The 26,781-nt window shown below is 42.5% G+C and overlaps 1 protein-coding gene across 1 annotated transcript; it reads left to right on the top strand.

The window, feature by feature from the left end:
* The first annotated feature begins 9,087 nt into the window (after positions 1–9,087).
* vwde (von Willebrand factor D and EGF domains) lies at positions 9,088–26,687 on the top strand. Its single transcript, XM_079503424.1, has 29 exons — positions 9,088–9,233; positions 10,225–10,311; positions 11,259–11,491; positions 12,140–12,229; positions 12,605–12,752; positions 13,041–13,258; positions 13,532–13,605; positions 13,714–13,987; positions 14,263–14,459; positions 14,813–15,669; positions 16,695–16,831; positions 17,196–17,360; positions 18,613–18,717; positions 19,353–19,467; positions 19,944–20,200; positions 20,601–20,820; positions 21,167–21,304; positions 21,974–22,192; positions 22,701–23,069; positions 23,564–23,659; positions 23,743–23,838; positions 24,092–24,187; positions 24,336–24,431; positions 24,537–24,632; positions 25,098–25,193; positions 25,284–25,379; positions 25,525–25,620; positions 25,920–26,017; positions 26,108–26,687. The coding sequence occupies exons 1-29, from the start codon at positions 9,215–9,217 to the stop codon at positions 26,120–26,122; spliced, it is 4,803 nt and encodes a 1,600-aa protein (XP_079359550.1). The 5' UTR covers positions 9,088–9,214; the 3' UTR covers positions 26,123–26,687.
* Positions 26,688–26,781: the final 94 nt, after the last annotated feature.

Here is a 26,781-nt window from a genome sequence, read left to right as displayed (position 1 = left end):
AGGCTTAGGCTACTATTGGCCTGTATTATAAAGTCTCCAGTTCCAACAATGGCATTATATCTCAGGGATAAGGCTTTAGCCTATACTTGGCAGTTAAAGTGTGAGAATGGAAAAAAACATGTTTGACAGAGACCTCGATGTGTGATATCTGGTTTATCCAAAATCCCACGCTTAGCCTTTGGCTAAGTCAATTTCCCTGAAAAATATGGTGTGACTGTGACATCTGTTTTAGTGGTTTATAGTAGGCCCAGTGACTAATGAAATATTGTATGCATGGCCACTGGCCAGTGAACAGACATCCTTATCATTTGTCTTTTTCCACCACACCAGTAACAGAAAAAAACTGATAGCTTACTTGTTGCACTGCTGTATTCACAATGTGAAATTCTAAAGCTTTTTGATTGAACGCCAACTATTAGGCCTATCTAATGTTAAAATAAATATTTAAAAGTAAAAATTGTCTTGTTCACCGCACCCTGACGATGAGTGATTATAATAGACCTCACCTAATGCTGTGTGTGTGTGTGTGTGTGTGTGTGTGTGTGTGTGTGTGTGCGCGCGCGCGCGCGCGCCTTGCACGTTTACTGTGTTTTTCTAACGTTATTATTAGTATTATCATATTAGATGGATTTCCTTTTAATTAATTTATGAATGTATAACAGTATATAGTTGCAGGATTGGGTCCAGATAAGGTGTACAGCTGAGCTGGACGCTCCTCCTAATGTGTGATGCTGTTGCCTCACGGAGTTGGAAGCAGCGCTGCTGTAGTCCGGCGTCCCGGACAACTCCACCAACTCATGTGGCAACTATCAAGAGCTTCTTTGACCAATCTGGAATATATCATCTGTTTGAGTTGGGCGAAACGACCGAGTAGCCTATCGTAAAACTGTTTTATAGTGGCCATTGTTCTTGTTGGTTGCCAGACAATGAGATTTACACTTGTTTTGAAACTTCTTCCGTATTTAGTGTTTTTACTTTCTAATGCAACGCATCCTCAAACAGGTAAGTAGCCTACAGTGAATTGTGTATTTGGATTTTGGAACCCAAATAGGCTACTGTTATTTTCATACAGTGATTTGACAGTTTTCTCTTTTTATTGTTGAAGACATTTATAGCTAGCTAATACGAAACGAAGTTGGATATAACTGCATGTTAAAAAGATAGGCTACAGTGGATATAAACTCGTGTGTGTGTGCATGGGTGTAGGCTTTTTAGATTGTCAAAATGATTTTTTTTGGGTCCAACTGTCCGTCTACAAAATATCTTGTGTGGCATTCTTCTTCGATAGCTTCCCATTCATCATAGTGCTGTCATCCAAGGGCACATACCTCCATAGTCTCACGGTCACTGTAATCTATTGTGCTGTCAGGGAAAGCAGAGCCCCTCTTTTAGTATTTTCACCCACATGGGCCTTTGAATCCTGGTGCCAAGGTGGGAAGAGCTGCCCACTCAGACAGGGAAACGAAACGACTATACCTCGGACGTTGCCTGTGAAAGTCCTCGTCCATTACCAGTGAGAAGGAGTGAAGTGACCAGGTGCTGCTGCTGAGAATGGATGTCTGGACAGCTCTGACAACTCCTGTCATCTCCAGCAGCAGCATGTCTGCTTGACGCCAATATGTCATAGTTAGCTGGGCTATCACTTTTCAATTGGCTACTCTGGTCTTGGCCCAAGCTTCTTCTTTAGTGGCACACCAGCAGAAGCGAGTTATGCCAGCAACATTTACTTTATAAAGGATGTCTACCCTATTTAATTACTTTGTTATGGTCAAAACAAATAGGTTGCACTCCTGTTTTAAAATTACATTTACCTTGAAACTATTGGCTTTCTTTGATGACATGCTAATCAAAAGCTAATCAAAATGTTTTTTTAAGGCCCTTGAAAAGCAAGTGCCTCGCGTTTGCTTCCTCTTTTAGAATACCTCTTATGTTAACCCATATCTTAACATGGACCATATGGACATTTGGAGTCATGTCCTGCCAGCACTGAAATGATTCTGTTCAACTTTGAACCACTTTAATCATAATGATGTTTGGTTTGGATACAGCTTAGTTTTTTATCATTATTGAGGAAGCCACACTCTGAAACTGATACTTTCACGCTGGGTACTTCCAGTTCCCAACTAAGACAGGTCCCAGCTGGGGTCATTTCATTATAAGGATCCATTCATAACTAGTATAAAGGAATACTTGTCAGTTGCAGTAAACACCTGCAAACCCATTCACACCATTCTCTCCAATAGAGAAGGCAAACCATATAGATAAAATACCATAAAATACAATGGTCTTACTCTAAACATGTCACCAAAGGCTTAAGTTACCAACCACCCTGTTGAGACGTGAGAGAGACTTGTAACACATTTTGTCTTCAAAGTCGATGGGGTTTTCATACAAAGAATAGCTTTGTTTGTCAGAAGCTCAGATGACCTCCGGCGATTATTATGCTTATTCTGACAGGGATATATGAACTATGTCAAAGTTAAGCAAAAAAAGAAAATCAACTAGGTGCTCAATGGAGGTGCAGAAAAAGTTTAAAAAGTAGGCTGGTGCTTCAAAGATCAAAGGAACTAAAATGCTGAAGAAAAGGCGGCGATCCGAGCACTCAAAAAAGTATAAAATCACAACCGTGTGAAGTAAGTGGTGCAACTCCGTGTGGGGTTCCCCAGGGGGGGGGGGGGGGGGGGGGGGGGAGTTCCAGACCCACAGGAACGCACCCAGGGTGCCGGCCTGATTCCGGCGAGCCGCCCCGTGTCCGTGTCCAGAGTTACCGTGTGGGGGTCCCTCTACTGTACTGTACTGTACTGTACTGTACTGTACTGTACTGTACTGTACTGTACTGTACTGTACTGTACTGTACTGTACTGTACTGGCACACCCAAAATCACCATATATACAGAAACATGTTGGCGTTTCAACACTTAACACTAAAGTACCTTGATTTTACATCCACCCTCTCATCTTTGTTATACATTTTTTAGTGCTCGGATCGCCACCTTATGTCAAAGTTAATTTGACTCTGAAGCTTGGCCATATGTTTGCAAATTGTACTCAGTTTTGATGCTGAACAAAATCTGTGTGATATTCTTCGCTCTTCTGCCTGTGTGTGTCAGTACAAAAATGATGCTTTAATGAGGCTTCTGTGTTCATCCATACTGCTCATTGATATAGACATTTATCCAGTACTTGACACTGATACTGACACTTTCACTGGTTCTCTAGTGCGCCCCCCTGAATGTGTTCCAGGAGGCCACGCTCTGCTCCAAAACCCCTACCGCAGCACCACTTTCAGCTCCAGTTGGCTGCAGCAGTCAGCCCTGCAGGACTTCATCTGCGACCACACTCTAACACCAGGATGGTACCAGTTTCAGATATTTGACAAGCCTGCCAGCATGCCCACGCAGTGTGTTGAGGTAAATAACATCTTCTCGTTGATAGCTAACATTGTGACACACACACACACACACACACACACACACACACACACACACACACACACACACACACACACACACACACACACACACACACACACACACACACACACACACACACACACACACACACACACACACACACACACACACACACACACACACACACACACACTCACTCACTCACTCACTCACTCACTCACTCAGACACATCAGAGCACCCGTAGTATTAGCCTCGGAAACCCAGACGTCTTTATTTCCAGGGACAAAAAAAAAGTCTGGGGCCGAGTCCACTTCAATTCGGCATAGAGTAGTGCAAACGTCGCTCACTCTCTGCTGATTTCTGATCGTCTGCACCTATGTTAAATTGACGCGCACACCTCTCTCTCTCTGTCGCTCTAATTAATTAGTCTCATGTCACGCAGCTGCGTCTAGATTCTCCCGGCGGATCTTGCCGGGAGCTGCCTATGCCATAGAAAGCATAGGTGGATCCCAGGCTACCGTAGTATAGGCTAGTTCATGTTTCAGTGCTCCTTGAGCAAGACTCTGAACCCCTAATTGCTCCCGATGAGCATGTTGGTGCCTTGCATGGTTTCCTCCGCCATCGGTGTATGAATGTGTGTCTATGTAAAGCGCTTTGGATAAAAGCACTATATAAATGCGCCATTTACCATTTTAACAAGTACAAGCCACACTAGCTTTGGCGGTATCTGTTTCTTTAAAACTTGCTGACCTTTGGTCCGGGCCGGCCTATAGCGGTCTGGCATCTAGGCTGGTAATCCAGCCTGACAGCGTGGACGGATCATGTAAAAGTGAGGATCCCTGACTGCTGTACATATGGCCTCTCATGTTAGGATCCCACTAGTCTCACGTAGCAAGACAACTATTCTATTCCACAATCTCCAAATGTTATCTCTCTAGGTCGTCCTCAGACGAGCCTTCCATCGTTGCTTCCAGTCATCCCGGTTTTCCATACATCTGGCCAGCTCGTTGGTGCTTTGCGCTCCTGCATCTTTCTTGAGCACATCCACATATGTTAATGTGGAACGTCCTCGTGACTGGTGCCCATGTGTTGGTTCCCACAGCACTACTTTGCTGGCAGGCAGCTCTTGGTGCATGTCTTTGGCAGTGTCCTGCTAGTCTCATTCTCCTGGCTGCTATTTTCTGGCTCACCCTTGGCATTCCATCATACAGGTTCTCGTTGGTAACATGTGTACTCTTGCTGCATGCAGCATTCTGGTGTAGCACCCATCTAGAGACTTCTGCAGGGTTGGCTTCTGGGTCCAGCATTCACTGACGCATAGGAGAACAGACTATACCGTGTGAGTGAAGAAGCTGAGTTTGCTTTGGCATTGAGTTCCATACGCTGGCGTTCAGGGCCTTCCATGCAAGTGCCTTCCTCACTTTAAGATCTTGTTCCGTTGAGTTGACCCTGAGCCCAGGTACTTGAAGTCCTTGACTTCCTTCAGAGCAGTGCCTCCTGCTGTTGTCAGAGGCGGATGCTCTGATAGTTCATTGATTACAAAATTACAATTTACAATTTAGGCATTTAGCAGACGCTCTTAATCCAGAGCGAGACAACAGGCAAGAACAAAAAAGCATGGCAATATATCACATACATAAAAAGTAGTATTCATGAAACATGCGTAAGTTAAGAAGTTGAACGTAACAGTGAAATCTCTATATAATGAAACTATACATATAACTATACTTCAGTCAGACAACTCACGAATAGATTTAAGAAATATTTATTATAGAATGAGAATACAAGTGTGCATATAATATTTTATCTTGGCGTTCGTCTCTGGTACATTTTTCTCCCTACTCGGCACAATCAAACACCATCATTAAACATTAGGAACAGGGAGATAGATATAAAATAAAATAAACCATGGGGAACATAAATAACAGAGCCCACCGGTGGTGCTGGGGCGGTGGTGGGAGCAAACATCACATAACAGCAACCAGGAACCATAAGCAGAAGGAAGGCAGGAAGAGCACCCACATAGAAATGCAGCATATTAACCCCTTGAGTAGGGCCAGGCCTATATGAATGTACCCTGAACCCCCTCGAGTATATCTGACTGAACTAACTCCGCAAGCTACGTATACTATACTATACATATATACTATAAAGTGCTATGACTACATACAATGCAATTCTAGTGCTGTCTACATAACATGCTATAAAGTGCTATGACTACATACAATGCAATTCTAGTGCTGTCTACATAACAAGCTATAAGTCTGTATAAAATGCTATCGAAGTCTACAAAAGTGCTATCTAAGGGGCTAGGGTACGTGCTACGGGCCATCAACGGCAAAAGATTGGGAGTGAGGCTACGGTTCTGATTGTAATGGGAAGTACATTCCATAGTTTTGGAGCCAGAGAAGAGTTTGGGACGTGTGGAGTGTTGTTCCGGCGTTTTAGTGAGGGTACTTCCAGCTTCCCTGAGTTGGCTGATCTGAGTGTGCGGTAGGGTTTGTAGGGTTCGATCATACTTGCAATATATGGGGGAGCCATACCTTTGGTTGCTTTGAATGCCAGCATCAGTTTTGTATTCTGTGCGGGCAGCGACCGGGAGCCAATGGAGGGAGCGGAGAAGGGGGGAGATGGTTGAAGACCAAGCGAGCTGCAGCATTTTGGATCAGTTGGAGGGGCTTACAGTAAGTGCACATGCCGGTAGGCCAGTAAGGAGGGAGTTACAATAGTCAAGTTTTGACAAGACTGTTGTCTGGATTAGGAGCTGGGCTGACTCCTGGGTGATGAACGGTCTAATTCGTCCTCTGTTATAGAGTGTGAACCTACAGGATCGAGCGACAGCTGTGATGTGTGTTTTGAACAAGAGCTGACTGTCCACCAAGGTTCAACACCAAGGTTCCTGGCTGTTGCGACAGACGTAACCAGGGCGTTGTCTACGGAAATAGTTAGCTCCCGCATAGGGCAGGACTTAGCTGGGAAGAAGAGAAGCTCAGTCTTGTCTGGGTTCAGCTTGAGGTGGTTGGAAGACATCCACTGTGAGATGTCAGCCAGGCATGCAGTGATGCGCTCTTCCACCTGAGTGGCAGAGGGGGGGGGAAGGATAGAAACAGTTGTTTATCATCGGCATAGCAGTGATAGGATATATTGTGAGCAGAGATGATAGTGCCAAGGGATTTAGTGTACAGTGAGAAAAGGAGGGGACCAAGTACAGATCCCTGTGGGACCCCAGTTTGGAGGGTTCGGGGGGATGATAGCAATCCTTTCCAAGGTCCGGTTGGTGAGGTAGGAGGAGAACCACCATTGATGGCCTTCCTTAACGTGTAGTCCAGGACTATGAAGAGAAAGGGGGCTAGGGTGTGCCCTTGCAGTACCCTAGCCAAGATGTCAAACTCCTCACTGTTGCCATCTGGGGTCACCACCTTGGCCCTTGTTCCTGTATACATGGTCTCTATTGCCAGTCAACTGGCTGACATTTCCCTGGGGAATAAATACAGTATATGATGGTATTTTGTAAACAGGTCCTCATAGGCAGATCGAGAGGATATTGACCAGCTTGCAGCTGGTAAAAAAACACAGTTATCCATTCAGACAGACAAGACAAGAGCTCTCCAAAACTAGCCGCTCACACCCCACAAGTTCATCCACAAAGTAGCAAACGTCATATTGAGACATACCCATACAAAACTATATGAACACAAACATGCATTAACATGCGCAAGCAGGGTACAAGCATTATTATTGAAATACAGCAGCACACACACCTTAGAAATGTTATATCAATGCATTAGATACAACAAATTTGCAATAACAGTAGTTAAGAACAATTGTTAAGAATAATTCATAAGAAGCATTATTATAATATCTAAGAGATCTAACACTGTAGGTTAATCCAGTCAGATGGGGGATTTAAATTTGAATGCGCGTCAACCAATTCATTTTGAAATGTCTGTGTTTAATAAAGAAAGGGTGCTCAGTATGCCAGGTTATATCGTGCTGTTTAGTGATTTAGAAATTGTTTCAAGTAATAAGGGTAATTAAGGAAAATGAATTTGAAAGCAAATTACAGCCAGTGAGTGAGAAAGAATGTATTGTGTGAATGGCAGTGGTGGCTTCTATAAGGGCACCTCAGGACAAATCCACAGAGACTGTTGTACATTACATTTAGAGAGTAGATTTGTGTCAGAGGTATAATAATATAATAATAATATAATAATCTAGTATTGGTAGTGATAACTGTGAAATGATTATTTTTCTAACCTGGAGGGTGAAACAGTTGATGGACCGATATAATACAATGTGAACACTTATAAGACACCCCAGGTCTCTGGCCTTAGTTAAACTGAAGTATAGAGTTTCCCCTTCATGGTTCTTATCTTACACAGCAAAAATAGTAATGGTAATGCCTTATGAATTATCTTTTGTGGGGCATATGTTAGCAGGTCAACTATGAGATGTGCTGCACATATGTGTAGGTGTGTTTGATTGATGTGCGTGAAGCATGTGCCTGCGATTTGTGTGTGCGGATGGTGTCTGTCTGTTCATTTGTACTGTACGTTCATGAAGTAGAGTGTGGGCTGGAATGTTGCTCATTTCCTCTGGGGAGCCTGCTGTGTCCAGCCTCTCTCTGGATTCCTCCGTCCCTGGTTGATGATTGTCCACAGAAGTGTGTTCTGGAAGGCTATGATCATGTGTTATCATAAACCACTGTCTTTGGGAGGATTAAGTGAAAGTCATATTCAACATAATACTTTGTTTAATCTACAGTATGTGCCCCATTAACATACCGGCCGGAATACATATTATTGAACAGTTTGAATTGTTAATAGAAAACAATTGTGTTTGAACACAACAATATGTTTTAGTCATATACCGTATACGTTATATATGATTATAATCACACACCACGCATTTATTTTCCCTTGGTGAAGCGAGTGATTAACAGGCCAAGATAAGCTTGCACTAAGTGGTCAGCTGTTGTATCTTCCCTACGGGATGTTAAGTTTAGGGTGAAGGTTGGGTTGTTGTTGTGATGTTGAGGTTAAGGTTAGGCATAGCAATCACAGGGACTCTTTGCTGGTTCTTGCCAGATTGAGGGCACAAAAAAGACACTGATAAAACGAAAATGGAACACAGAGAGTGGAAACAGCAGCGCACCGACTTTCTCCCCACAGCCATTTCTTAAGAATAGTTTTTGGCTTTTCTACCTTTATTGATAGTATCAAGTGAAGATAGACAGGAAAGAGGGAGAGAGAGAAGGGGAGAGACACGCAGCAAAGGTCATCATGAACGGGACTCGAACACGCAACGTGCTGTCAGGCCAAAGCCTATGTGGCATGCGCCTGGACCACTAGGCCAGCGGGCGCCTCGTTCCCCACAGCCATTTCAATCGCCTAGAGTTCTTCATTGACAGGAAGGTTAATCTAATAACTTTATGAAAAAATCATCACACAGCACCACCGTTGGATAAGCTTGGGCAATGACAAATACCTGGGTGATAGTGTAGTGGTGTTAGTGTATATTTATTTACCTCTTCCACTGTTTTCTGGTTGTCTGTCTGTCTCCTCTGTCTCTCTCCATAATCCCCTAGGTGAACCACTGTGGTACTCAAGCCCCGGTCTGGCTCTCCCTGGGTGAGAGGGAGTCCTTGCCTGGGCCCCTGGAAGTAAGGCAGCTCACAGCCTGTGCTGCCTGGCAGTTCTTCCCAAGCGGCAGCAAAGACTGCTGTCTGTTCCGCATCCCTGTCACTGTTCGCAACTGTGGGGATTTCTATGTCTACCTGCTCCAGCCCACTCAGGGATGCATGGGCTACTGTGCCCAAGGTAGGTTTGTATGTTTGTAGGGTCAGTCAAGCAATCAGTTTAGTCAAACACACATTCACATAATGATGATTCCCACAGAGCAGGGCTTTCCTTAATTGTGCAAAAGGTGTGACGACTGTGTGCATAAATATACAGTCTGTTCAATAAGTGAAGTCGGAAACTAACGATGTCCTTGCATTCATATTGATATTGTACTAAAGTATACACCAGTAAGACGCCCTGAGGGCGAGAAGCACTGAAACAACAGAGCTTCTTAATACAGCACAGTTGAGAAGCAGGAGTTAAACTATTCATCTGGTGTCAGTGAGGTCAGATGTAGAGTTGCTGGCCGGCTCCATATATGCAGATCTAGTATGTCAAATCATGTATGGCTATCCAGAGTTTGATGAGGTCAGTGTTGTGATCTTCATATATGGAGATCCAGGTGATGATAGTCAGCTCCGCATATCAATGTGAATGTGTTGTACCAACTTGGTTCATTTGCAAGTGTGACTCGCGTCGCGGCAACCACACAGTCACAATATGGCCATATATTGACATTCCCATATATGGGCTTAATATTGATGACATTAGGGATCTCCATATATGGGCATAATAGGGATTATATTAGGGCATCGTCTGGGAATGCCCATATATGGATTTTGTTTCTTTTAATGATGATGTTTTCAGACTTCTTAATACGGCACAGTTGAGAAGCACAAGTTAAACTATTAATCTGTTGTCAGTGAGGTCAGATGTAGATTTGCTGGCCAGCTCCATATACGCAGATGTAGATGATCCAGTCTTGTCCATGTCGTGATCTTCATATATCATATGGAGACTGCCATATATGGAGCGTGTCACAAGGCATGATGTCACGAGGCGTGATGGACTGACAAAATGTTATTCAATTTGACAACACCTAAGCCACAGGCACGCCTCAATAACCTTTTAATTTAATGAAACCTCAACTCTAGTTTTGAACTCCTATTGAACTCCTGTCTATCTACAGCATCAGAGATATCAGATGTCTCCTTTCCTACGGCGGCGGCACCCTGTGGTCCTGATGAGGCAGACATGGACGCCGGATCATGTAAAAGTGAGGATCATCCTCACTGCTGTACATATGGCCCACTACCCGGCTCTCATGTTAGGATCCCACTGCTGTACATATGGCCCACCACCCGTCTCCTCGTGTTAGGGCGAATACCAAACAATCACAGGTCAGACAGTTGCCATGTGGCAAGGAATGCACCACTGGCCCCCTCGCTGCTGCTCTTAATGAGCTGAGCATGTGTACTGTCGTCCACAGAGCTTTGTCTCCATGGTAACAGCCCTCAGCCAGGTCATGAATTATCCCACTGTAGATTGTTTTGGGGGGACTACAGAGGTGGAAGAAAGGTGTTTTAATTAGGGCACATCGCTATACTTAGTTCATTCACTTATTTTAACCACTTAGATTCTCTATACTTAGTAAAACGGACCTGAGTTGCACTGTATTTGATACACTCTTTTTCCCCTCTACAGTATAGTAGTATAATAGCCAATCTACAAGCTCACAACGTGTTGCAGTGTGACATGTTGTGAGCTTGTCTGCTATCTGCTATTTTCTCTGAATGTTCCCTCCAGAAGAGTGCTGGGGACCATTCAAATGGTTATAGGGATAAACATGTTGCTGTGGTGATGTACCTGTGTTTATTGTGCTATTTTCACTACTACAGTTTACATATCATCATAGAATCCTTTTTTGTCAGAAGTTAGGATAGCCCCTTGAGATGCAGCATCTCATTTTAGAGGGGGTCCTATAATGAAGTATGTAGGGTTCATTTTGTTAAAGTGGACAGTGAAAGCTGTCACCGTTGTAACCAGTAAATAAATAAATTAGGTTTCTCTCCAGACCACTCCAGATGTTACAAGTTACAACACACAAAACACAATCTGGAACAGAAAACATCAATAATGCCCAGAAACATCAGTACCATGCAGAAAAATACAAACAAGTCCTTACATGTTATCCCAGCCCTTATCTCTCCTTCCCCTATCCAGCCGAGCAGCCTCGCTCTCCGTCTGTCCCCGTGATCACATCTGAGCTTTCTGGCAGTACCACCTACCTCAAGTGCAGTTTTGAGGGTCCCACCACCAACAGTTCCCTCGGTTATGTGGTCGCCTGGTCCCGCCTGTCCCCTGAAGGCAGGAAGGAGGAACTCAAACAGGAGACCACCATGCAGACCTTCGCATTCATTGAGTTGGATGGCTTCAACCTCCGCCTGGGGGACAAGGTCTGATGAGATGTGGATTGTACAGGTGTTGGCTAATTTAACACGTTTAACACATTTTAAGCCTATCAGAGGTATAATCATTCGTTCGGCTGTTTTCTTTTCAGACTCTTCCCATGCAGCGTTTCAATATTTGAGCATTTCTATGAGGCAAAGGATCAAATTAACCAATGGCTTTTGAAGCCCACTGTTGTTGCATATCAAAAGAAATCACTAACTGATGTTGAAAGAGTTGAATGAGACAGAAAACATAAAATAAGGTTTTAAAACTAAAAGCCATAGACATAAATATCTTTTCATACAATATTTCATACGATGTTTCCCAAACTTTTTTTTTTTTTTACCACAGTTGGCTTCCCACACACTAAATTAAACATATGGCTTGCGCACGCATATGTGCGTGCGTGCGAACTGTTATGAGTTTATTTGTAAACATTTGTAAATCTTAGAATATGTCAATAAAGCCAAAAGGTTGCCATTTGTGAACTGGCTTAAACTATAAAGACCTTTAATACCTCCTGATTGTGTTGCTTCAGACTGTTGCTTTGTTCAGTTTGTTGCAATCTGTGCTCTCTATCATTATTATCTCCCTTTCCCCTCTGTCTCTCTTCCTGTTTCTCTCTCCGTCCCCCGTCCCCCCATCTTTCTCAGATATACTGCATCAGTTCGTGTTTCTTTCTGGACTCTCCAGACATACAGGGAGCTCCAGTAGAGAGTCAGGAGTTCTTTGCTGGGATCAGGGTATCTAAAATGGATGTACAATATTAGAATTGATGTAAAATATTAGGTGTGTGTGTGTGTGTGTGTGTGTGTGTGTGTGTGCGTGCGTGCGTGCGTGCGTGCGTGCGTGCGTGCGTGCGTGCGTGCGTGAACTGTTATGAGTTTATTTGTAAATGTGTGTGTGCTTGTGGTGTGTGCATGGGTGGGTGCATGTAAATATAGGTTTCTCAAAGCTTTTTATATCTTACTGTACAGTATGTTGAATAATGACAGGATTTATTGTCCTGACTGAGCTATATTTGTCGTCACAAATTATGTTTATATGATGTTTATAATAGGAAACGGCACATTGTAGCATAGCTATCACACACTGTTAACAGTAACTATGTGTTTCAGTTAAGGCCCACAGTGAGCACAGTGTCTGAGGACGGGAGGCAGTATGAGCTGATTGTGGAGAGCACTGTTGCTATCCCCTGTCTGGGAGATACCTCCACCTCTACAGAGCAGTGCACCCTCACTTTACAGCTTAGCACAAGCAATCAAGGTAGATTCTTCATATAATACTGAACACTGCAATTCGAGTACACTGCGTTTCGTTATTTGCTGACGGCAGGCAAACATTTATGGAGAACTACTCAGGTTGATGCTTTGCTTATCCGTATGTAATCTGGAAGGTGACTTTTGAATTTCTGCAAGTGAGTCATATTTTTGGTGATGAAAACCTGTCAGTCATGTATCACCATGACTGACAGGTCCCGTTACGTTGTCCTTTACATTTATCCTCATTGACAAATACAATGTTTAAGTGTTGGATGTTTTCTCCTCTATACAGTAAGTGAAGGGAGGCTGGGTCCAGATCTGTTTTTGTCTTCTTGTGTGGTGGACTTGACCAGTGCCCCCTGTAGGAATGGGGTGTGCAGTACAGCTCTGATCCACTTCAGCCCTGTTGTTGACTTTGTCAAGCATGGAGACAGGAGCACCCAGATCTCTGTCAAACCTATTGTCACAGACAACTTCCTCTGGAATGGTTACTCACCAGCGCCTGTTCAGGTACAGGCAGATTTTTTAATTACTTATTTTTCTTCTCCTGTGAAATGGCATTTCCTCCATCTATTGGGTTTTTCACACTTAGCCTTGGGATATTCTAAGCCCTAGGCTATGCACAAGCCAAGGCTAACCTAACCTTGTTTCACACTCATATGTATTAACCCACAGTTTAGAGTAAGCCTTGGGTTAAAGATTCACACTTCAATTTGTCTTTACAATACTCACATGACAGTACACAACTTGTGTTTTTTTGTTTTGTTTTTGCCTTGTATTCAGATAGTAGTGAAGGATGTACCCTCTGCGTATTGCTACGCTTTCACTGACCCTCACCTCATCACATTTGATGGCAGGTACTTAAGTTGAGCACTGTAGGATATTCATTTTTACAGTAATATGCTGAAATGCATTATATGATTGCATACATACCAAATAATGCCTTGTTTTTTTGCTTATTCCAGACACTATGATAACTACCAAATAGGCACTTTTGTTCTGTACAAGAGCAATGTGTTGCCTTTTGAGGTCCACGTCCGGCAGTGGGAGTGTGGCAGTGTGGTGCACGCCGCTTCCTGTGTGTGTGGCTTTGTGGTGAGGGATGGGGGTGATGTCATTTCCTTTGACATGTGCAACGGGGAAATGGGTGAGACAAAACCACACCTGTCCGTCAAGAACAGAGACTTGGGCAAGAGCGGCATCCGAATCACTGAGTCTTACCGGGGACGTAAAGTCACTGTGAGTCTGACAATACAGTACATCCACAACGTGCAGAAATACAAGCAGCTAGTCATTAGTTTATGTAGCGCTATATACATAGCATAGAACTAAGTCATTTACCATTGAACTGAAACAAAGTTGCATTTTCAGCCTCCAAATATAATGGATTATCAAAAATGGAAGAACACAAAGTGAAACTTTATTAAATGATCAAAATTCTACTTTCAGCTGGAAGAGTATGTGCAACTCTACAATACTGTCATTATGATTTGACATGTTTGTGAATGCCGCAGGTGACCTTCTCATCTGGAGCGTTCATACGAGCTGATGTGTCTGACTGGGGGATGAGTCTGACATTGCGAGCTTCCAGTTCAGACTGGGACCACACTGAAGGGCTTTGTGGGACATATGATGGACAGTCGGACAATGACTTCCACTCAGCGGGGGGCAACACGTTGGAGGATATACATGGTTTCCTTGCTGAATGGAGGTTAGAATTACTCTATGGTAGATATCTAGTAGTCAGAGACAATTGAAGTCTTCAGATTCCGATGTACCATATTCATTTCATTTATCAATTTAATTATACAGTAGTAATCAAATATAATTGGTCATTACACATTTTGTACGTGCAAATGTGTATACTGAAAGCATACTATTTTTAGTTACCGTGTGTAAAGAAGAGAAAGAAAAGAAAGTTTCAACAGTTCTTTAAGGGTGCAGCAGTTTCTCCTGATTGTTTTGTGCAGATAGATATAATGTACTACTACTGTATAGTTAGAGCTTGGCCATAGGTCATTCTTGTCATTGCTTTCATGGCAGTGCTGTTTTCCCCCATGCCAGGCTTTCCCCAGGTACCAGTCTGTTTGACACAATTCCGTCCTATCAGAGCGCTCCAGCCTCCCGCAAGTACTGTAGCTGTCAGTCAGAACCCCACCTCTCAACCCCCAGGACCCGCTCTCAACCCCTCTCCTCCTCTGACTCCACCTGCTCTCAACGTAGTAATATAAGACTCCGTAGCATCATCCCCACATTAGATGTCACAGCTGAATATATTAAATCAGTGGAACTGTTCAGAGGCCAAGAAACAGCAGGACTCTCTGACGGGCACAAGGATGGAAGCCCCGCCGCACAGCCACGTGGAAGAGCCCCCAGGAATGGAGCATCAACCGCTGTCCACCGCCAGAAGTCCAGGGCCAGACGACAGTCCTACCAGTACATCTCCCACCCAGCACACCAGAGCCTCAGCCAGTCTGACTTAGAAGGCTTTACCTACTTCTTCCCAGAGGACCATGAACCAGTGGGACTCCCTGAAGCCTTTTCTCCTCCAACATGGCCCACTCCTTCTGGGCTAACCCATCGGCAAGCCAGGGCCCACTGCCAGCGAGCGGTTGCTAACTCCAGCATAACGATAGCATGCGGACGCCTAATAGGGCGGGCTTTAGTTGGCCGTGTTGTGGCCATGTGTGTTAGTGACCTGCAGCTGAAGGATGATGAGACATGGGCCAATGCAACATTACCACTGCTGGAGAATGAATGCGAGAGGAGGCTGTTGGAGGAGAGGAGGGTAGAGGGGCAGTACCAGGAGGTGCTGTCTGCCCTCAAGTGTCCCAATCTGTGCAGCGGGAATGGCCAGTGTTCTGACTGGGGCTGTGTGTGCTTCCCAGGATTTGGATCCTATGACTGCAGTGTGCTGTCTGGTAAGAAGTGTTATAGAACTGTACACCCCTACACAGGAAAATCCTCAGTGTTCATTTATTAACACTGAGGATTATACATTTTGTTGAGGTGCGATAGCCCCTCCTATGTCCAGCTGTTGGTGTATGTGCACAAATCTTGTCCTACACAGACATCAAATCCCATTGACAGTGAACAATTTTGAGTTACACAAACATTGTGTAACACAAACATTGAAGACGAAGGTGAGGACACAAATTCTGATTGGCCGGAATGAGATGATGTATGATGATGTACGGTGATAAGATCGCCCCTCACTTGGGTTAGGGTTAGCAGACTGCAGACTGCTACTACATTACGCCAGTACATTTCATTCCGTGTCAACAGTGGCACACACACACACACACACACACACACACACACACACACACACACACACACACACACACACACACAAACAAAACGGTAAAATAGCATGTGTTACTTTGTGGCTGTATAACTATGCTGCTGACGCAATGTCGATGCTATTGCTGTAACTTCTTGTGTGCATGAGCCACTAGCTGTAATTGGTGCATAGGCAGAGCAATTGTCATATGAATTCATGTGGGCTACAGATAAGATTTATAACGAATCAAAATGGGGTTTTGGGATAAAAACTACATGATTCTGGAAGACTGCTCATAATTTGGGACTGTTTGTCTGGTCACCCAGTTACTTCTCTAATATTATGTTATGTTTGTTAGTCTATAGTCTGACTTCACATGTAAATTCAGATGTGGCTCCTTTGATTCCAAGCTTCTTACAGTAAAACGAGTGCATGTATTTTAGCATGGGTGGCAGTATTAATGTCATTGTCAACCCTAGCCTAAGATTTAGACTCTCTTAGATGAATTTATTGATTCTGACATTTTCAAGATTGAAAATGTCAGAATCGATAAATACATCTACAAGAGTCTAAATATTAGGCTATGTCTACCCATTGAATGACTAAACCACAGTTTGTCTAGACAACATTGTCTGTGTTTTTGTTGTTGTTGATGTGGTGAAGACCAGATCCCAGAAATCACTGAGTTGGAGAAGGATGGTCTGTGTGACATTCGACAGGGAGACTGTTCCACCATCCACATCTATGGCCAGGGATTTAAGGATTCCTATGAGCTCAAGTGTGAGTTTGTTAAAGAAAAGGTACTTTGGTTTTATACTTCTGTGATGAGTATTTATTATTAATGATGTGCACTTTATCCTATAAAGGTAAAACAAAAGCTCTTTCATCCAGTCAGGAGAGAGAAGAGAACCTATTTATCAGCTTCAATTTTATAGTGTTTATTTTTTATATGATAGAGCAAATTAATTGTATAACATGCATATGACTGGCTCACTGTGGTGACAATATTCACTACAATTAATAATTAAATAAATGTATTAAATGTATTAATGTATATTTACTCTCTCTCTCTCAATCTCTCCCTCCCTCTCTCTCTCCTCCCTGGTCATCTCTACTGTCATTCTACCCTCTCCTCCATCCCCGCTTCCCTTATTTGTTTTCCAGTTTGATGATGGGGAATGGGTGTTGGATGATCCCCAGTTCGCCCTGGCCACTTTCCTGGATGTGACGGCTCTGGAATGCCAGCTCCCCCTGGAGGACAGACAAGCTCTTGCAGGCTTGGACCTGGAGACGGTCACAGACAGACCTCTGGCCCGGTGGCAGATCAAAGTCAGTTACATATTGTAGCACATGCTGCTCATGTCTCTTCACTGATTCATGCTTGTATTGCACAGCTTTGTCGCTCAACAAAAATGACATAATTCATTTCAGTTGAAAATACTGTACATCGTTGTTGTACAAACAAAGGGCTGTATTTTGCGTGTCTTAAGTACCAGGTCTTATTACTTAACTTAAGACCTGGAGGCATGGTCAATGCTCTTTGGCCACTCAGAATAGCCAAATGGCCTTGATCACGCCTCCAGGTCTTAAGTTAAGTCATAAGACCTGGTACTTAAGAGTAAGACACGCATAATACAGCCCAATGTCTCTAGGCCATTTTTCACTTGACCTCCTTTCAGTTCTCCCTGGGTCTCTCCCTCTTCCTTGTACTCAGTTTCTTTTCCCTCCCCTACTTTCTCTCCATCTCAAAACCAACTGCTGGATGTGATGAGAGCAGCCAAGTTTAGATCAAGTGTAGATCTGAATAGAGAGATCTGTGCTGAAAACGTTGCAAAATAGTCACAGATGATGATAGTCTACTTACGAGCTGCTGCTATGGAACCAGTCCACTGAGTACAGCTGTGGAACAGAGGCTTTATTCAGTGTTCAGAATCTGAATTGTATTGTATTCAACAGTGAGAAACAATGGAGAAAGGGCAGTGTACCCAAGTGCCATGTGGCTGCAAGATGGCAATGCCTGCTAATGCCTTCTCACAGCTATCAGCTCATGTGAATGGAGAACATTTATCACCATTTCAGCCGTCACAACTTCACAGCAATAGCATGCTCCGAGCATATACTGAATATGTCATAATAAGTGAAAATAGACAAACAATAGGTGAACTTTCTGCAAAGATAGGTGAACACTCGATAAAAATAGGCAAATGTAACGAAAATAGACAAAAACTCAGCAAAAATAATTGAACATTCAACAAAAATAGCAGAACGTGTATATCGGTTATTTTCACTATTTGACATACAACAAAGTATATAAGGTTTAGTGGTTAACCTGCTTCTTTCATCTATTTTCCTGGCCTTACAAGGTTATTTAAATGAAAAAGTCAAATGAAAGCTTACAGAAGAAACCATTTGACTTGATTGATTTGATTTGAATAGTGGCTATTATTACTTTCTCATGTTACATTTTTAAAGTGAACTTCTTGAGACTTCTTTGAGTAACTTACAATAGCTTAATAGTTTATAACCATTTAGGAATCTCGTTTCCCACCATTTGACAGCACTCAACCCTTACCGTTCGCAGGTGTCTAATGATGGCTATGGCTACAGCAATGCCAAGATTCTCACACTGTATGACGGAGCCTGTCAGATCTGTAGTCTCAACTCTGAAGTACTCTGTACACTGAGGGTAAGTATAGTAGTAGTAGGAACTAATTCTATGCTGTTGAATTGTAACACATAGCATTAGGACAATTTGTCAAACATGAGGACCTAAGTGGCACGATATCCAAAACTGTCTATGGAAACAATTTGCAACTATATATGATTTTTTGGTCAGCAATGGTCTTCAGTATTCAAAATTGTACTCAGTGATAACGTTCCATTGTGAAAAACATGCTACATGCTAATACAATTTTCAACTGAAATGGGGTTCTGTTGATCAAAAAGGATCTGTTAGTAATTTTGCGTAGGGACGAAGTAAATACTACACACCTGGGTTGAATGCTTAGAGGGCGAATGTTTGGCAATCAGCTTGTCTTACTACTGGATGTCGGTCACAATTGAGTTCTTTGCATGGAAAACAGAAGCAGCTTCTGTTCTCCTGTTGGCAGAGAACAGTGTTTCTTCAATGTGTACTAACACTGTTTGGACTAGGAGTTCCATTCCTACAGGAGTCAATTATTATTGAGATTAGTATTGATTAAGCAAGGCACTAATGTGAAATGGCAAGTAACTGTATTATACTGTGTCAATTTGTTTAAAATAAATATTGAATTTGATTTAATTTCAGTCTCATTTCAATTTGCTGCCTTTATTTCCTAGGAGAAAACTTGCAACATTGATGGTCTGTGCTATGCTGATGGAGACCACAATCCCAGCAGTCCTTGCCTGATATGCCGACCAGAATCTTCCAAACACACATGGTCTATTGTAGACAGTATGTATAACAAGAACAAGCTTTTTCATATTTCACAAAAGTAATATATGAAATGATCAGACAGATATAATTATGCTGCATTCTTTTTAGACACTTAGAAAGACAGTCGAATTAAAGATCCCTTTCCTTTTAGCTACATTGCTGGTAATTGCTACATGTCTGCTGTTCAGTCAGTGTTGTTCCGTCACTGTACCTGGAATTATGAGACAGAAATTGATAGTTGTAATTATAGACCATCTTTTCTTCTAAATGTATAATCATTTATAATTTTACTTATAAAATAAGATGATCGTGAGATTCATCAACTAATGCCACACAACATACATTGTATAGTGTGTGGTTATAAATAATGTCATATGTGCTTATCATCTTTTACTCATTATTTATTAATACATATATCCACTTAAACATTTATCCATTCATTAATTTCTTTAATTACTCCTTCACTGTCACGCTTGCTCATTCTACTGCACCAGAGAATGCACCTCCAGAGCTCCAGTCGCTCCCGTCTGGCATCCAGTCCTTCCAGGGGGAAAACTTTGTCTACCAGCTCCAGTCCCGGGATCCCGAGGGCTCATTGGTATTCTTCACCCTAGAGTCCGGTCCCGCAGACGCATCACTGTCTCCTGCTGGTCTTCTGGCCTGGAAGGCCAGCACCGACACCTCTGAAACACACACCTTCCAGTTCACCATGACAGATGACTGTAATGCTGAGACCAGGGCCTCTGTACAGGTATTGGAGTTTATGTGCATGTAATGTCTTTGTAACAATTGAGTACACGTTGCATCTATATCAATATACTGGCATAGGAAACCATTTATAGACATTTTTTAACACTTCCAATCTCAAATTCAAAAGGTTGTGTAGTCCTTATCGCACAGTTGTTAGTTAACCACTAGAGGGAGCTCAGTGTGTGCAGTCTGAATGTGAAGACTACTAATGTAAGAAGTGCATCCAATGTTCACTTGCTGAATCTAGCTGGACAATCTGATAAACCACAAGCATCTGCATAAAACATTTCCCCTCTTCTTAGGAGCCAGTGAGCCACTGTGGCCATTTCAGACTGGATTCTAAAAGATGAATGAGTTAGACAAACAACCAAAGCCCCGTTTTTGTACCCCATTCCTCCCAGGTGTCCGTGCACTCCTGCGACTGCCTGAATGGAGGTTCTTGCGTAACCAACATCAACTTCCCCACTGGCAGCGGGCAGTATCTATGTGTTTGTCTGGAAGGATTCAAAGGGGACAGGTGTGAGGTGAACATTGATGACTGTAAACCCAACCCCTGCAGACTGGGTCGCTGTATAGACGGCCCCAACTCCTTCTCCTGCATCTGTCCCCCTGGGATGACAGGTAGCATACTTGCATGCATAGAGTTTATTTTTATATCATGATGTTGTATTCCTGTTGTCCCCCTTTGTGCATTAATTTGCATAAAACAATAATCAGAATAGCTTTGAAGAGCATTGAAGTTACTGGATTTCATCTTCATGGCATTAGCTCAAGGACAAATCATTAACTAATAAAGCAAGTAAGCAACATAAACAAGCTGACGCAGAACAAATAGGAACTCAGAGTCGAATGCAAGGTGACAAAGAAAGCCAATAGACAATACAATAGCACGCTATACATACAATATCACTAAACAGTTGCTGTATGTTAATGAATTGTAATATTGTGACATTTTGCATGTTTTCAGGTCATACATGTAGAGAGGATATTGATGAGTGTGTGTCCCAACCATGCTTCCCTGGAGTGGGTTGTAACAACACACTGGGCTCTTTTGTCTGTGGTTCCTGTCCACAGGGCTACAGCAGTGATGGAAAAAGCTGTGCACGTAAGTCCAGACTCCTCTCCCGCTTTGAATGTTATGAACCGATAATCACCAGTAGGTCACTTAGCGCTCAAATGCAATAGAGCCTGGAGGCTGGAGCCTACTGCATGTATACTGGCTGCGATTAGGAAACACGGAAGTGAAATGACTGCCGCTGAAGCGAAAACAATCGTGAAACTGACTTACATGGCCGGTTAAGACTGATATGAGGTTAGGGAATTACGTGGCCGGTTAAGACTGAGGTTAGGGTTAGATTTGGTGTTAGATTTAGAGTTAGGGTTAGTAATAGTTGGACAACATGACCAACGTCCGACGTCTCTGTGTTTCCTAATCGCAGCCAGTCGGCTCCAGACGAGCCTGCTGGCTCGATTGCATTTGAGTGATAAGTAACATACTGGTGAGTATCGGTTGATTTTCATACGAATCTGTTGCTCTTCTCCCTGTTTCATCTCATACATACAATACATTTTAGAGATTTTAGATTGACTTGAATCTGGATGATGGCAGTGGTAGAATAATTTTAGATTCATTGCAACAACAAGCAACCTACAGGAGTGCAAAATGTAGGCCTACATCCGGGGTGGGTGGTGCAGTGACTTTACAAACCTGGGTGGAATTCGCAATGACTAATTGGGGGATTTAAAAAAAATAAACAATTTCTGTTTTGTCAAGGTAACACAGAGTCCTTTGGCAAGGATGTGGTCACACCAGCAAGAGTACCCCAGGGTTCAGGCAAAACCAAACCCTCTGGACATTCTTGCTCTAGAAGGCCATGTCACCCTGGTGTTCAGTGCTTTGAGAGCACCCACGTCTCAACGGGTTTCATCTGTGGACCCTGTCCACTTGGGCTCCAAGGGAATGGACAGACATGCAGCAAGAGTTCCACTATAGGTGAGAATGACACAATTATTGTAATGTATCATTGATAATAATAATACTACAACAATGGCATGGCAGCACTGTCAGAGATTACATTCCCTCCCAATCATAACTTAACCCGCCTGTGCTTTAACCCCTCTGGTGAAGTGGATAGGAGGATATCGGAAGAAATAAATTGATAGATTGTGTTTTTTTTTATTAGCTTAGCTCATTGGATCTGGTAAGAATAAATAGTTACGCAGCAGTGGCTCAGGAGGTAGAGTGTCCGTCTTGGAATCGGAAGGATCCTGGTTTGTTCCCCGGCTCTTCCTCCTCCAGATGAGCAGTTTGGTCCCATTCATGGTGCTGTGAATGGGTGAATGTGAAATACATTGTAAAGCTCTTTGGATGAAGACACTATATACATGCAGTCCATTGGCTAACTCATGCTAATTTCACCTGGAAATAGTTTCTCGTTCACATCTCAAGGTGATGTATGTACATTTTCAAGCCCTATCTTCTAACTTCCAGTGTTTTTCAGGGCAGAGAACAGTCTCCGGCAGAGCAAATGGAAGATTTCAAGTCACAGAACCAGATTCCAGCAAAGAAATCCCTACCATCTCATCTTCATCCTCACCAGCTGTACCCAGAAGACCCCTTGACAGAAGGACAAAAACAGAAGCATACATCGTTTCTACAAAGAGGGTGTCATCTGCAGACAGGAAGACGGCAACCAGCCCAGTGAACAAAACGGTCACTGTTGTGTCCTCCCCCACTGTCCCATCACATATAGTGACCTGTGCTGACTCTCCTTGCTTCTCCGGTGTGCAGTGTGAGCCCACGACCACAGGATCCTTCAGGTGTGGCCGCTGCCCCTATGGTTACACTGGGGATGGAATCACATGTAAAGGTAGCGTTCAGTATCTTCTTGAGCTTGCTCACTGAACTACAATAGATTCACAAGAGTTACTTTGGTGACAGTGATTCAGAACCATATTGTACAAGGCTTGATCAAAACTTTTCATGATTTTATTTATTATATTCTCTGCTTGTTTATGATATGGGAAGCTTATTCCCATATCTTTATCAGGAGAAGTAATACCATAATGGATGGATGCCTAGAAACAGTTTTCTTTTTGAGCGGTGGCACACCGTCTCCATCATGTAGCTTTGTGTGTTCCTATGTCTGTCTGTTTAGGGTACCAACAGGTGACAAAGTGGTGCCGTTGAGCTTCACACTGTGCACAGTACGAGTACAGTATGAGTACATAATCGTACAGTACTGTACAGTACCAGTACATACTCGTACAGTACAGTACGTGTGCAGTACCGTACAGTACGAGTACAGTATGAGTACGAATACAGTACAGTACGAGTACAGTAAAGTAAAGTACTTTTTTTCAGCTGTTTGCAGGTATCAATGTGGAAAGAAGATGGAATGTACTCTTCCCAACACATGCACTTGCAAAGAAGGTTACACTGGATACAACTGCCATATAGGTGAGAAAGAGAGGGAGGGAGAGAGAGCAGAGGCGAGGGAAATGACCAACGTACCACCTCTAAGATCTTCCTTTTCTTTCTAGCGGTATGCCGGCCTGACTGTAAGAATCAAGGGAAGTGTGTGAGACCTAATGTTTGTGATTGTCCTGTGGGCTACAGTGGGCACACCTGTGATGAAGGTAAACCGAACACGCTGTCATGGAATACTGAAGATAGTGTTAATCACTGCTCTGCTGTGTAACAAAAACTCACCACTTAAAAATGTCAGGGTATTCTTTTTTTCTTGGGCAAGTGAATCAGAGAAGAACATAATTATTATTTTCTATAGCTTACTAAAAACATAATTTCAGGACATGCATGGTTCACAACACAAATATTTCAATGCGTAATATATTGAATATGAATAGGACTCATGTGTTTGTTGCCTTGTAGCTAGCTGTGACCCACCTTGTCAACATGGTGGGACCTGCCTGGCCAGAAATCTCTGCACCTGCCCCTACGGTTATGTAGGGCCGAGATGTGAAATCAGTGAGGACTCATTTCATTACTCTGTTTTTATGTGATATAGCAATGTTATATATTAAGATTATTGCAACACCAGTTTGGACACAGGTTTGTTTATCACTGACTATATGAGATAGAAGTGTGGATACTAATAGTTTTTCTCCATAATTAGTGGTGTGTAATCGACACTGTGAAAATGGTGGTGAGTGTTTTTCCCCTGATGTCTGCAAATGTAAGCCTGGCTGGTATGGACCTACATGTAATTCAGGTACTTCAGATGACACTGAAAGGGGCTCAGAACACATCAGTTATATCTTTAACAAGTTTAGGTGTTTGCAAACTTGGCATTTGAAATTCTCTGTATCTTCCATAGCTGTCTGTAGTCCTGTCTGTTTGAATGGAGGAACATGCATTAAGCCTAATATCTGCGCCTGTCCCAGTGGCTTCTATGGCTCCCAGTGTCAGATTGGTAAGTAAGTTATTGTGCCCAGAGATGGTATAGTAGTTGAGGCCCCTGATTCCATATCCACATGTATACTTGCTGGCCTTGTATCAAATCCTCCTATTATCCCCCCTTCTCTTCATCCCATATGCTGATTCCATCTGAGCCTTCCTTCTGTTAGTCTCAATACATAATTATAATGGCAGTGGGCTGTCTAGTCCCTCTAGTCTAAACCATAATAAAAATGTAAATATGATTAATAGAGGAAGCTTTTCAGATGCTGGATTCGGGTTTTTCAGTTTTACAATATTAATGGAGAAGCTAAGTTTGTTAAGTTAAGTTTGTTAACAAATGTTCCAAACTGGAAATTATGAGAAAAGAATGATGAATACTTTTTTGTACACTTTACAATTATTATTATATCAGTAAGAAACAAATTGCAGAATGTTTTAAATATTATATCTGATACATTATGCATGTTGTGTCTTTCAGCTGTGTGTAATCCCCCTTGTAAGAATGGTGGTCAATGTATGAGAAACCATGTGTGTTCCTGTCCTGATGGCTACACAGGAAAGAGATGTCAAAAGAGTAAGTTTTGTTTGGTTTTATCTGAATGAATGTTTGATGCTATAGGACATCTCATGATAACATATTATAAATACTACATACGTGTTCCAGGTGTCTGTGAGCCCATGTGTATGAACAAAGGGAAGTGTGTGCGTCCCAACACTTGTTCTTGTACATCTGGCTGGAAGGGAAAGCGGTGTAACATACGTGAGTGACACCCTATATTATCTAATCTAAATAAATCATGCCTGTTTCAGCTCAAATTTAAGCCCCAAACCATACTCTGGAACTCATTTTCAAAGGATGCTGTGTATATTTCATGTTTTCATACATTAATCTGTTTTCTGTGTAGCTATGTGTCTGCAAAAGTGCAAGAATGGTGGCGAATGTGTGGGACCAAACACCTGCCATTGTCCAGTTGGTTGGGAGGGACTTCAGTGTCAAACTCGTGAGTCTTTTGATCCCTTGGTGATACTACCCCACCCATCCAGATGGGTGGGGTAAAAAAAGGAGAAAAAAGGGTTATGCAGCAGTTCCTTAATGTGCCATTATGGTGTGTGTATCTAAAGTGAGAAACGTATGTCCCTTTTTATTTGAATTTTTATCTTAAACTAATTAATTTACAAGTTCACAATGAGACACAACACAACGCTCTGATATTTTCGGTGAATGTTTGCCCCAGAATAGTGATGCTAAGATGCGGATGTGGAACAATATCTGATGTTGTCCAATGTATTTCATATTTAGCGATCTGTAAACAGCGATGTGTGAACGGTGGGAGGTGTGTCCTTCCTGATTTCTGCCACTGTCGTAAAGGCTACAAGGGACTCACCTGTGGAGTAAAGGTCAGCACCTTTTCATGATTATACTGTCGCCATGTTGTTTACAAGGAGTACAATACAGTTTGTATAATATTTGTGTTTGTATATTTACAGGCACCACATGGATGATGGAAATGAAATGCTGCAATGAAATTAAAGTGACTACAAAATGCACAAAGCAAGAATAGCACCACAAAGTTTGTGTGTGTGTGTGTGTGTGTGTGTGTGAGAAAATGCCTGTTTGCTTGTGTTTTTGTGCATATTTAAACAATAACAGAGTGACTTGATATATTGCACTTGTCGTATGGTTCCTGTATATCACTACCTCAGGACTCGGAGTCGCACATCTGTTGCCTGCATAAAGCCACAAAGCAGTTTTTATGCAAATATGTTATACAGAAGCTAGGTGTTACTACACAATATTATGTAATAGAAGCAAAACACAAATGAATCAGATGACAACATGTGCGATGATTCATTGATAAATACAAGATTGTTTCTAGATAATTATGCTTTTAGTTCCTACATTTTGTATTGTGTAGTTTGCTGTGTAATAGTCAAGTATTGCTTGATCTGTCACCAATGTGCACTGTTTCTCTCAAATCCACTAGCTTTGTTTTGCTTATGCTCATTATGATTAACGTTCATGTCACACATTCAATTGTTGTATTATGAACGTATCAAAGACTGCATTTATTTTTTTTTAAAGATATTTTTTTGCGGCTTACGCCTTTTATTGGTTTTTTGAAGGGACAGACAGTAGGCTGACAGGAAACGGGAGAGAGATG

This window comes from Electrona antarctica (assembly GCF_951216825.1).
Source record: "Electrona antarctica genome assembly, chromosome: 6".
Taxonomy (NCBI): Eukaryota; Metazoa; Chordata; class Actinopteri; order Myctophiformes; family Myctophidae; genus Electrona; species Electrona antarctica.
Note: the sequence above shows the minus strand (reverse complement) of the source record. Positions and strands in the feature narration are given on the sequence as shown.